At 30.1% G+C, this 13,169-nt stretch overlaps 1 protein-coding gene across 2 annotated transcripts in view; it reads right to left on the reverse strand.

Moving 5' to 3' along the window:
• Nucleotides 1-5,897: 5,897 nt before the first annotated feature.
• LOC107457215 (uncharacterized) overlaps nucleotides 5,898-13,169 on the reverse strand; it is a 36,792-nt gene continuing 29,520 nt past the window's right edge. For both annotated transcript variants that reach the window (XM_087149934.1, XM_087149933.1), the window contains exons 3-4: nucleotides 7,934-8,034; nucleotides 5,898-6,230 (exon numbers count right to left, since the gene is read on the reverse strand). In XM_087149934.1, coding sequence (XP_087006060.1) covers nucleotides 6,111-6,230; nucleotides 7,934-8,034 — 221 coding nt within the window. In that variant the 3' untranslated portion in view covers nucleotides 5,898-6,110. The remainder of the gene's footprint in view (nucleotides 6,231-7,933; nucleotides 8,035-13,169) is intronic.

Here is a 13,169-nt window from a genome sequence, read left to right on the forward strand (position 1 = left end):
GCTCTTCATTAAAGTTAATTTTAATAGAAAGAGAAAAAAAATGTTGATAAATTGTAAGAAATGAAAATTCTGAAACATAATGAGCTAAAATGGTTCAAAATATCGAGATATATTATATTAATATTCTTTTATTGTTTGCAATATTTATTTTGTCATTATTATTACTTGTATTATTGTTAACAAAATTTTTGAAAAATTTTACATATGAAAATAAGAAAGAAGAAAAAATTAATGAGTGTAATATCAATGAAAATCATGAAAATATTAAAAGTAATTGCGGAATATATAGGGAGCCGAATTCGGTTAAGTCTAAAAGTATACAAACTTCTAATAATTTTAAAAATACTGAAATTTGTGCCAACGTAGAAAAAAATAATTCAAAGGTAACGCAAAATGTAAATACAATTGAATTTAGAATAGATTTTTCAGATTTTGAAACTGTTGTTCCACCTTCTAAAGGCAAAAAACAAGAAAATGTTAAGTGGTGGTTTGAAGTATTTGAAGATCAGGCTAAATTTTTTAATTTATCTCCTTTACATAAGTTTGTATATGCAAAATGGTGTTTACGCGAAAATGCGTTAATACTTCTTCGTAGCCATCCTAATATTAATTCGTTTGCTCAATTGAAAGAATTATTAATCGATGAACTTCTTGTTACTTATAACTCAGACGAAATTCATGAAATTTTAAGAAATAGGAAAAAGCGTACTCATGAATCAGTGCAAGAATATTTTTTAAAATTAAAAGAAATTGCAATTCAAAATAAAATTGTTGAACAATCTTTAATGAAATATTGTATTAATGGCATACCCGATACCGTAGATAATAAAGTTATATTACATGTGGGTCAACTAATTTAAATGATTTTAAAAATAAACTAAGGATTTATGACCAAATGAGCACAGATAGAGAAAAAAATAAAGTACATAATAATGACGAACGTTACAATACTCCTAAATTACAAAAGCAAAAGGCGGTTAAACTGCATTTAAGTGATTATAAAGATGATGAAAATCAGGCGACACATGAGATGCGAGATTTGCCGCCCAGACCGTGTAAATTTTGCGAAGAAATAGGCATACGAAAAGCATATCACTGGGAGCAATTCTGTTCAAATAATCCGGCTATAACTAAAAATAAAGCTGGAACATCAAAGACTAATAAGTATCAATTACTTGTGTCAGGATACATAGAAAGTGAACAATCCGTACAAAAGGATGAAATAAAAAAGAAAGATAACTCGAGTTGCATGCAAAAATTATTGCTAAACTTGGATACGGGATCAACGATAAATTTGATACCCGAGCATATTGTATTGAAATTGAATGTTCCTGTTAGAAGTTGTAAAGGGATAAATGTTATCGAAACAAAAGGAAAATTAACACTTGCAAAAAAGTGTACTCTTAATTTAAAAATTGGTAATATGGTTAGGTCGACTGAGTTTCTAGTACTAAACAACGATCTAAACTATGCCATATTAGGGGTACAATCTTTATGTGATTTTCACATCGTTATAAATTGTGTAAAGCAAATTGTTACCCAGAGAAACAGAAAACTGATCACTTTCTCACCTCTGGAAAATCGCGACTTGACTTTACAAATGATAACTGAAAATCCAATGCAAATAAGTGTTAGTAACAGTAAACATAAAGAGGATGAAATTGAGAAAGGGAACATTAAACAATTTCAGAAATAAATATGACAAATAACGTAAACGAAAATAATCGTTGTACGGAAAAAAGAAAAGAAAAAGTTAAAAAAGATCTAAAGATTTCGAATGTTTCTGAGATAAATTCTGGTAATGGAAACGAAATTTATCAGAACGTCATCCACGAAAAAACGGAATCGATAGAAAGTGTGAAAAATTCTGATTTACTAAGAATTCTAAGGGAATATGAGGACATATTTGCGAAGAATAAATATGATGTAGGCAAAGTTAGAATAGAACCACAACGGGTGTGGTTGACTTCGGATTTACCGATCTCTTTAAGGCCATACAAAGCATCTCCAAAACAACAGGAAGAAATCGATGACCAAATTCAGGTGTTATTAAAACATAATATAATAAAAGAAAGTTCTTCTCCGTATTCTGCGCCAGTAACATTAGTATTTAAAAAGGAGGGAAATAAAAAAACGCTTTTATGTGTAGATTTTAGAAAATTAAATCAGGTGACGAAGTCGGATGCTGAACCGTTACCTCTCATGTAATCTCTAATTGGTAAATTAGCTCAAAGTTCTTATTATTCTTCTATAGACCTCATTAGTGGTTATTGGCATTTACAAATCCACCCAGAAGACACAGAAAAATTAGCATTTGCAACACACAATGGGTTATATGAATGGTTACGTTTACCTTTTGGTTGGAAAAATGCCCCAAGCATTTTTCAAAGAATTATTCGTAGAATCCTTACTAAACATAAAATTAAATTCGCTGCAAACTATTTTGACGATATAATTATTTTTTCAAACAGCTATTCTGAACATTTAGATCATATGAAACAAATTTTTGATATATGTAGACAAGAAAATATTAAATTAAAACTTTCTAAATGTTCCTTTCTAAAACGAAAATTTGATTTTTTGGGGTATGAGATAACAAACGGCGCTGTTACACCAAATAATAGTAATATTGAAGCTATTAAAAAATTAAAACCTCCTACAAATGTAAAATCCTTGCAAAGATTTCTGGGATCCATTAATGTTTATAATAAATTTATAGATAAATATGCATCTATTAGAACTCCACTAAATAATATGTTAAAAAAGGATACTAAATGGATATGGACAGATGAATGTCAGAAATCTTTTGAATCTCTTAACTCAGCTTTAACTAGTAAACCAATATTAAAAATATTTAATCCTTCTCATGATTGTCATATTTTTGTTGATGCCAGTACAAATGGTATTGGAGCTGTACTTAAACAATGTGATGAATCTGGTGTTCTGTATCCCGTAGCGTTCCACTCCAGCTCATTAAAAGATTATGAAAAGAACTATTTTATCACTGATCTGGAATGTCTCGCTATTGTGGACACATTAAATAAATTTCATCATTACTTTTTTGGAAAGAAATTTACTATACATACGGACCATGCAGCCCTCCTTTGGCTTAAAAGTGTTAAAAATCTTAAAGGGAGGTTATTTCGCTGGTCTATACACCTTAGTATGCATGATTACGTTGTAAAATATACAAAAGGTAACACAAATATAGAAGCAGATATGCTTTCGAGAGAAACACCAGATTCAAATGTAAATGTAAACAATCATGGAAGTCAAGTATCACATCGTTTGCAATTAAATGAAATTATAGAGGCTCAAAAATTTGACAATTTAACTGGAAAATTTGTAGAAATTAATGATGTACTATGCCTTCGTAAAAAAGGATTTACTAAAATTGAAGTATCTTTTTCATTACGGTTAAAATTACTCAAAATTGCTCATGAAGAATTTGGACATCCTGGTATTCAAAAAACGATTAATTTATTAACTCCGGTATATTATTGGCAAAACATTATTTCTGATATCACTAAATTTATTAAGCATTGTCACACATGTCAATTAAATAAGAAGCCCCGACAAAAAAGATTTGGGCTTTTGCAATCAATGCCTCCTGTTGATAAACCATTTGATTTACTTGCAATTGATAGTGTTGGTGGTCTTAATCATTATAATTCAACAAAAAAATATTTGACCTTAATTATTGATTATATGACGCGATATATATGGGCATTCGCTTCAAAATCTGTTACAACAGAAACTTATACCACTTTTCTTCATCAAATCTTTCAAAATAAAATACCTACAAATCTCTTAAGTGATAGAAATGCAGCTTTTACATCTTCGTATTTAAAAAATTTCTTAAGCATCATAAAGTTAAACAACTTTTAACTACAACGCATAGGCCTGAAACTAATGGCAAAGTAGAGAGATTAGGACAAACAATCATCACGCGGTTGAAATGCAAAATTAATGAAAATTCTTCCAGGATACCGTGGCCTAAATTATTAAAAGAAGTGGTTCAGGAATATAATTTAACTCCTCACTCAGTTACGGAATCCCCCCCGGCATATTTATTAAATGGCATAGTTTCATATGAAAATCCTTTAAAAGAGGATATTTATCCTCCACTTGAAGAAGCTAGGAAAATAGCTATCGAAAACACAAAAAGATACCATGAGAAAAATAAAGTTCATTACGATTCTAGATTTGTAGATATAAGCTTTTCACCAGGTGACACAGTCATGTATGAAGAGTTTAAATATCCTAACACTAGAAAACTCTCTCCAACTTTTAGTGGTCCTTATAGCATCATTCAAAAGATGTCTGATGTAAATTACGAAATAAATAAAAAGAATAGTCATACTAAGGAAAAATTTGAAATTGTACATGTTTCTAAACTAAGAAAATATTACGAACCAGATAAATTAAAGCTTAATCATGAAAACATTTGAGTAATTTAGGCTTATAACATCAACAAAAAAAATCATGCATTAGAGTGTTAGAAAGTATGAGAATAAGTCATTTATAAATGCGAATAAAGTGAATATTTTGCTTGTTTTCAATTAAATAATATAAAAAGTCATCCTTTTCTTGCAATTGCATCTTTCTATAATTAGTATTATGGATTAGTTTTATACTTTAAAACAGAAATAAAAAGTCTATAGATTTCTCGTTTAACCATATATCCATCCATGTTTTTACTTGAATAAAAAAGTGTATTAACTGTTCAACTACCAATACTCTTTCAAAAATACCATTCTCTTCCCCACTTTTTAATATTTTTTATTTTTAGTATTATTTCACTGTTTATATATAAAGGTGTTAAAGCATTCCTTCTCATCGAATATCATATATATATATATATATATATATATATATATATATATATATATATATATATATATATATATATATATATATATATATATATATATATATATATATATATATATATATATATATATATATATATATATATATATATATATATATATATATATATATATATATATATATATATATATATATATATATATTTATATATAAATTAAAGAATAATATTTAAATCTGAAATTACCAGAAAGTATTTTTTTATATTTTAAATGGAAAAAAATAGAACACGTCAACTTAAACTAAATAGAAATATGTTATCACTTTTCATAGATGTAGTTTTCCTATTACTACATTGTCCTGCAGTGGACTGATCGTTAAGACACGGTTCCCAGCAGATCACCGAAGTCAAGCATCACTGGCTGCGGTCAGTGTGTGGGTGGGTGACCACTTGGATCAGTCTCCGTAGGGACCGAGCGTGTGCGGTATTGGTCCTCGTTAAACTGTTCTACCGTAAAGTGCTCGACTTCACGTGCAGGTCGTTGGGCTACCGAAGCAGGGGTGCCATCCCCTCTGCAGAGGATCAAAATTGTGATGGCTTGTCTTCGGATCATCCTCGGGGATGTTTCCCAGACCGTCGCCAATAGCCCATTGTGCAGCTCTAGTGCGACGTAAATTAACTACAACAACTATTACTACATTAAAATTAATAATGTAAATTGCATATTACATTATCAATAATATTATAATAAACAAATTATTATTATTATATAATAATAAACAGCTTTTTTGATTAGAGCTATAAGCTAACTAGCACTGCTGGTGTTATCGTTAAAATATTTGACGAAATTGAATCGTCTGTGGCTTTTTTTTTAAACAATGACTTTCTCTTAGCCAATGAGAAAATTCCATTTCTTAAATGTCCCCTGATTAAAACCTGATTAAAAAGGGAAAATCGGGTTTCGCAAAAAGTTTGCGATTGTACTCATACAGCATCATGTTGAGTTTCGTATTCTCGAGGCTACTGTTTATCCGCAATCTGGTATACAGACGCACAAACATACACATACAATTTTTTTTAAATTTTATTATATGTAAAGATATATATCCATAAAGATTTCCCAGTAACTTTAAATAATCTTTTTCAGTTAAAAACACAAGAAGTGTGTTTTTTTTTTCACTTTCAAGACTAGCTAGCATCGTTACAAATTCTTTGCTTGTAATTTAAAACATATAGAATAAACACGTTGAATATAGAATAGTCATTAACAGTTTATGTATTATTCAGGTTTTTCTTTAAGATGGCAAGTCGCAGGAATATGTTTCTGAGGCGATCTTGAGACAACCGTTGGCACTCTAGAAAAACGAGCTTCCTGACGCGGGAGAACCTTCTGTGCTTCCTGAAATAAAGTTTTTAAAAAAAGAATAATTTGAATTAAAACCCCATAATAATAAAATGAAACATACTATGAAAAAGTAATTAAATCATATTGATGTATGCGTTAATAAGAAAAATGATTGGTATTTACATATTTATGAAATCTGGCAAAAGATCTGTACTACTTCAACTTTTACTTATGAAGCCCGTTCTCTTTATTACTTTTTTTATATATGATCATCGTTCTAATTTGTTTATTTTTATAGTATACTAAATAAAAAGCTAATTTAATTTTAAGATGCTAGATTCAGTTATTACTTGCATTACTCAATAATTTCTACAAACCAATATTATTATGAAAATTGCAAACTTAAAATATCCTGAAAATTTGTAAACTATAAAATCAAATATTGTCTCAGTAGGTAATCTTTTAAAAGCTTTGGGTCATTGTTTTAAGTAATGGTTTGTAAAAAGTATGATATGGAAAAGTTTATATGAATTTCAGCTAATAATATTCAGTGGCTTAAAAGTATATATCTTTCAATTTAAATTTAAATAAAAGAAATCGTAATATTTTTTTCTGCAGAGCTTTCCGTGTTCCTTTGAGGGTTGTTTTAGTTTCCAATTTTGTTGTGATTTAGGGGATATTTCCGTATCGTGATCTATCGCGCCAACTACTATCGCCAAGATATCAAACAGAATTAAAACTTGCAAGTCATTTTTTAACAATAAATAAATAAAACACGTAGATACTAAACTGTTATAAAATGCATGTATGTTTTTAGTCGTATGATAAGGATGATTTACATTACATAACAATATCTATGCTAAAATCTATGTTTTTAATCATTTCTCAAATCTAAAAACAAATAACTTTTCTATTTATAAACAAACGTAAGAAATTTCTAGAGAGAATTAACTAGAAACTTTTTCTAACTGATATTTCTGTTTGTTGTCATCTCCAACATTCCGGTTTTATGTGCTGAATGCTTATTCAGCGCATAAAACCGGAAGATATCAAGATGATAGAATTAGCTTACAGTTTGCATAGAGAAATAAGCATTGGGAATTATAAAGAAACTTGACAAAGTAAAAGTGTTTAAGTAAGTAAGGGTATAATAAAAGTAGTAGAAAGATCGAATAATAAACAACATCGCAGTTCCCAACTAAAACTCAAAGCACACGGTAATGTTTTAAATGAATTTAAACGTTAATGAAAATAATCAAATATTCAACTATAATCAATACGCCTTTAATACATCTACCTATTTTTGCTTCAAATTTTGAATGAAGAAAGTAATTTTAAAAGTAGTATAGTGGAAAAAATATTTAGCTATTATTTTTTTTTTAAAGAAACAGTTTTCTTTTCCATTTTCTGCGCAATTCAAACATCACATCCATACTACACAAATTGTATCGGACTAAAATTTAAATCAAGATAAATAAAATCAAACAAAAAGGTTATCCTCAGTGGTAGATGGATCATGGGTTAGCGTCCCCTTACAGTCAGGCTAGCCATGGGAGGTTTTCCTCTCTATGTAACGCAAATGCAGATTTGTTCCATCAAGAAGTCCTCCATGAAGGCACATTTCCCCCAAAATTTGATCTAGGAGTTCCCTTGTATTCTGGATTGGGTTCGGATTTGAACATTAGTAGTCGTAAATCCAAAATTGGGTCAGCTGTTCAATGACGGTTACGAAAAAAAGCAAATAAATCATGCCTTACCTCAGATATAGTTGGTTTCCTGCATTCCAATCCATCCATACAAGGGCATAGCATATCATAAACACCATTATATGGAGTTTGGGCTTCTAAACAAAGTTCCCCTACAAAAATCACATATTCATAAAAGAACAATAATCCAGTCTTAATTTATATGATTATCAAAGTTGTGATACTTGTTTTAAAGAAATTATAGCTGATAAGAGTTTGAGGAAAGCCAAATTTAGAAAGATTTTGAAACCAAATTGTATTTCAAAAATATATTTATGTAATAATTACATTACTTATAAAGTATTCAAAGAAACTATCAGTATCAAGTACAATTGTAATAACATTTACTGAACTCGAATACAAAAGATTTTTCCAATCATTTTACTCTAAGTTGAAGATATAATTAAAAACAAATTCTGATACGGATACCGCACGAGAGAAAAATACTCAAACTCTCACGATTTGAACGAGTTCATTTGAGTTTTTTTTTTCTTTTTAAATGTAAATTCACCTCCTAAATCCGAATTCAATCCTCTTTTTCTCTCTTAACCCACCAATGTTTATTGTCCAGAAAATGGTTCTCTATATTTCTTAACCCACCTATGTGTGTAGGGCTCTAATTTTATGTAAATTTTGGTTACTATAAAAACTTGTTCAATGTTTTAATCAGAGAGTGCCAAGTATAATTTCCAATAATACATTACAATTTTATATCCATAATTTTATTGCAGACGTGAACTTTAATGCTTTATTGCTGTAAAATCACCTCCAGAATCTTACAATGCTGTTAACTTACCACTTGAATCCGAATTCGATCCTCTTTTTCTCTCTTTACCCACCAATGTTTATTGTCCAGAAAATGGTTCTCTATATTTCTTAACCCACCTATGTGTGTAGGGCTCTAATTTTATGTAAATTTTGGTTACTATAAAAACTTGTTCAATGTTTTAATCAGAGAGTGCCAAGTATAATTTCCAATAATACATTACAATTTTATATCCATAATTTTATTGCAGACGTGAACTTTAATGCTTTATTGCTGTAAAATCACCTCCAGAATCTTACAATGCTGTTAACTTACCACTTGAATCCGAATTCGATCCTCTTTTTCTCTCTTTACCCACCAATGTTTATTGTCCAGAAAATGGTTCTCTATATTTCTTAACCCACCTATGTGTGTAGGGCTCTAATTTTATGTAAATTTTGGTTACTATATAAAATTGTTCAATGTTTTAATCAGAGAGTGCCAAGTATAATTTCCAATAATACATTACAATTTTATATCCATAATTTTATTGCAGACGTGAACTTTAATGCTTTATTGCTGTAAAATCACCTTCAGAATCTTACAATGCTGTTAACTTACCACTTGAATCCGAATTCGATCCTCTTTTTCTCTCTTTACCCACCAATGTTTATTGTCCAGAAAATGGTTCTCTATATTTCTTAACCCACCTATGTCTGTAGGGCTCTAATTTTATGTAAATTTTGGTTACTATAAAAACTTGTTCAATGTTTTAATCAGAGAGTGCCAAGTATAATTTCCAATAATACATTACAATTTTATATCCATAATTTTATTGCAGACGTGAACTTTAATGCTTTATTGCTGTAAAATCACCTCCAGAATCTTACAATGCTGTTAACTTACCACTTGAATCCGAATTCGATCCTCTTTTTCTCTCTTTACCCACCAATGTTTATTGTCCAGAAAATGGTTCTCTATATTTCTTAACCCACCTATGTGTGTAGGGCTCTAATTTTATGTAAATTTTGGTTACTATAAAAACTTGTTCAATGTTTTAATCAGAGAGTGCCAAGTATAATTTCCAATAATACATTACAATTTTATATCCATAATTTTATTGCAGACGTGAACTTTAATGCTTTATTGCTGTAAAATCACCTCCAGAATCTTACAATGCTGTTAACTTACCACTTGAATCCGAATTCGATCCTCTTTTTCTCTCTTTACCCACCAATGTTTATTGTCCAGAAAATGGTTCTCTATATTTCTTAACCCACCTATGTGTGTAGGGCTCTAATTTTATGTAAATTTTGGTTACTATAAAAACTTGTTCAATGTTTTAATCAGAGAGTGCCAAGTATAATTTCCAATAATACATTACAATTTTATATCCATAATTTTATTGCAGACGTGAACTTTAATGCTTTATTGCTGTAAAATCACCTCCAGAATCTTACAATGCTGTTAACTTACCACTTGAATCCGAATTCGATCCTCTTTTTCTCTCTTTACCCACCAATGTTTATTGTCCAGAAAATGGTTCTCTATATTTCTTAACCCACCTATGTGTGTAGGGCTCTAATTTTATGTAAATTTTGGTTACTATAAAAACTTTTTCAATGTTTTAATCAGAGAGTGCCAAGTATAATTTCCAATAATACATTACAATTTTATATCCATAATTTTATTGCAGACGTGAACTTTAATACTTTATTGCTGTAAAATCACCTCCAGAATCTTACAATGCTGTTAACTTACCACTTGAATCCGAATTCGATCCTCTTTTTCTCTCTTTACCCACCAATGTTTATTGTCCAGAAAATGGTTCTCTATATTTCTTAACCCACCTATGTCTGTAGGGCTCTAATTTTATGTAAATTTTGGTTACTATAAAAACTTGTTCAATGTTTTAATCAGAGAGTGCCAAGTATAATTTCCAATAATACATTACAATTTTATATCCATAATTTTATTGCAGACGTGAGCTTCAATGCTTTATTGCTTTAAAATCACCTCCAGAATCTTACAATGCTCTTAACTTACCACTTGAATCCGAATTCGATCCTCTTTTTCTCTCTTTACCCACCAATGTTTATTGTCCAGAAAATGGTTCTCTATATTTCTTAACCCACCTATGTCTGTAGGGCTCTAATTTTATGTAAATTTTGGTTACTATAAAAACTTGTTCAATGTTCAAAACTTGTTCAATACTCCGTTGCTAAGCAACCAAGATGAAAGAATAAAAAGGAATAAAATAAAATCTGAAGTTATTCTTCGTTTTTGTATTAGTACTGGCCGAAAAGGCTATTTTTTAATAGTAATAGAAAAATATCTTGGCAACAGATTTATTTTTAGATGATTACTACCCAAAAGCAAAGATTACTTTCGTTTTTTCATCTCCTTTAAATATAAAATTTAAATCGATTTAGAATTATTTATAATTTTCCAAGATTTTAGTGTTTGAACACATGAATTTTTTATAAGGCATTACTTGTATTGAAGTTGTTTCTAACTTCGTTAAATATAAAGATTTTACGCTAAAACCAAATTATCTTTTTTTCGATATTTCTTTTATTTCTTTACTTCGACATTTTTGTTTTTTTAATAATTAAAAAAATTAGTGAATGTTACGTGATATTTTGAAAATATTGAAAGATGTATGTTTAAGAATATTGTACGAGTCATCTTTTAAAAAATCATTTCATTCTTCTAAATACTATGTGAGTTATGAAGCTTTTATTAGAGAAAAATAATTTGCGAATAGCATCCTGATGTTTTTATACATTCTGAAACGGGGTTTCGTAAATACACCATAAAATGTCACTCAACATGTTCAACAGTTCCTGATGGAATTACTTGGATACTATCTGACAACCGTAGTTCAATTCAACACCTCAAAAATTGGGCCCTCATTGGAGATAAAACCAGTTTTTCGATCTTACAGAAAGTAAAGCTAATTTCCTAGCAGCATGAGATCCACTTTCAAAGGATACCGTCCCACGTCGATATCCACGGAAACGAGTTGGCTGACACTCTCGCAAAGAAGAGACTAGACCATCCAGTCCCCTCCACCTCAGAGCTTACATAACTTGAACTTTTCGCAAGGCAAAAGGCCCAGAACAAACAAAAGTGGCTGCTTCCACCTACTCACTACTGGTATAAAGCAAAAAGACCAGGACTCTCTCTATCTCTTCCTGGTGACAGGCAGACCAAACTTGCTTATCCCGATTGGCCAGTGGACACCTGAAAAGTCTCACATTTTCTGCTAATCGAAAGATCTTTCCGCTTTGCCCTAAATGCCAACAAAACCAGGCATCACCTGAGCACATCTTGATCTGTTTAGGTCTGGACTGGAACGATATTCATTCCTCTCCCCTTTTGCTTTCGGACTCTCTAAATGGATTTATTGATCTGGTCTGACCCCGTCAGACCAGATGGGAATTAACAACAACAACAATAGTTACGATCACCAAATATTGTTACTATAATTTCGTTGCTTAATTCCGTTTATTACAAACGTATTTTTAGGATTCTTACCACCATTACATACATGTATCTCATACGATAGCCTCTTTTTAAACAGAATTCGTAAGGTCCTTAAGAAACTGTAATAGTGGCAGCAAAACTAAGAAGATAAATGTATTTTATTACGGTTATATTCACCACATATTAAATAATCATTTTCAATATATATCAATATCTGGTAAGAAAATTTTAAATTTTGATTTTAAAGTTAAAAATAACTTCTGTATTTCAACATAGGTGACACGGTTTTTTTTAAATTTTTTAAGAACCGTATGTACTTTGTTTAAATAATAATTTGCAGATTTTTGCTTCTTTCAGCGTAAGATTCTGATCAAAATAATGATCAAGTAAAATCCATCATTCTCGATGGTAAAAACCTCATTGGCTTCAAAAATTTAGGAAGAAACTAGATACTTATTCTTAAGACGTAAATGAAGAAAAAAAAGTGATATAAAACAGAAATGTGAAGCTGCTACGAGAAAACATACGAAAAAGTGGAAAATAAAGCTGGAAAAACCCCAGTACACCAAGAGTGAAATAGAAAATAAGATAATAAAGAAAAATAAAACAAAACTAGAAAACCGCAATAGCCGGGAAAGACAAATCAGGGCAAAATGCATTTCCCCGTTCAATGGAGAGATGGTGCGAAACTAATATCGTTATCAAGAGAATCGTCATTCATATGAACAAAACAAAATTACTGCATATCAAGATGAGCTGATTTGGTAGGGGTGGTCAAATTTTTTTGCATTATTGAGATTAAATTTATTCCCATGATGCAAAGAATGTGTAGCAATAGATTTATCGTATTCTTCAAAATGGACTTATCCACCGTGTTTCTTTAGTCTAAATGAGTCCTTTAGTCTTTTGATCACGCTTAGCATTTGCTTCAAACGTTGCCATTCTCAAGGCTAGCTAGACGTTAATGACCCTTGACGTGAATTTTTAAGTGCTCAAAACATGTCGACTTTTATT

The sequence above is a fragment of the Parasteatoda tepidariorum genome, chromosome 8 (assembly GCF_982258835.1).
Source record: "Parasteatoda tepidariorum strain Cologne lab strain chromosome 8, Ptep-v5.0, whole genome shotgun sequence".
Taxonomy (NCBI): Eukaryota; Metazoa; Arthropoda; class Arachnida; order Araneae; family Theridiidae; genus Parasteatoda; species Parasteatoda tepidariorum.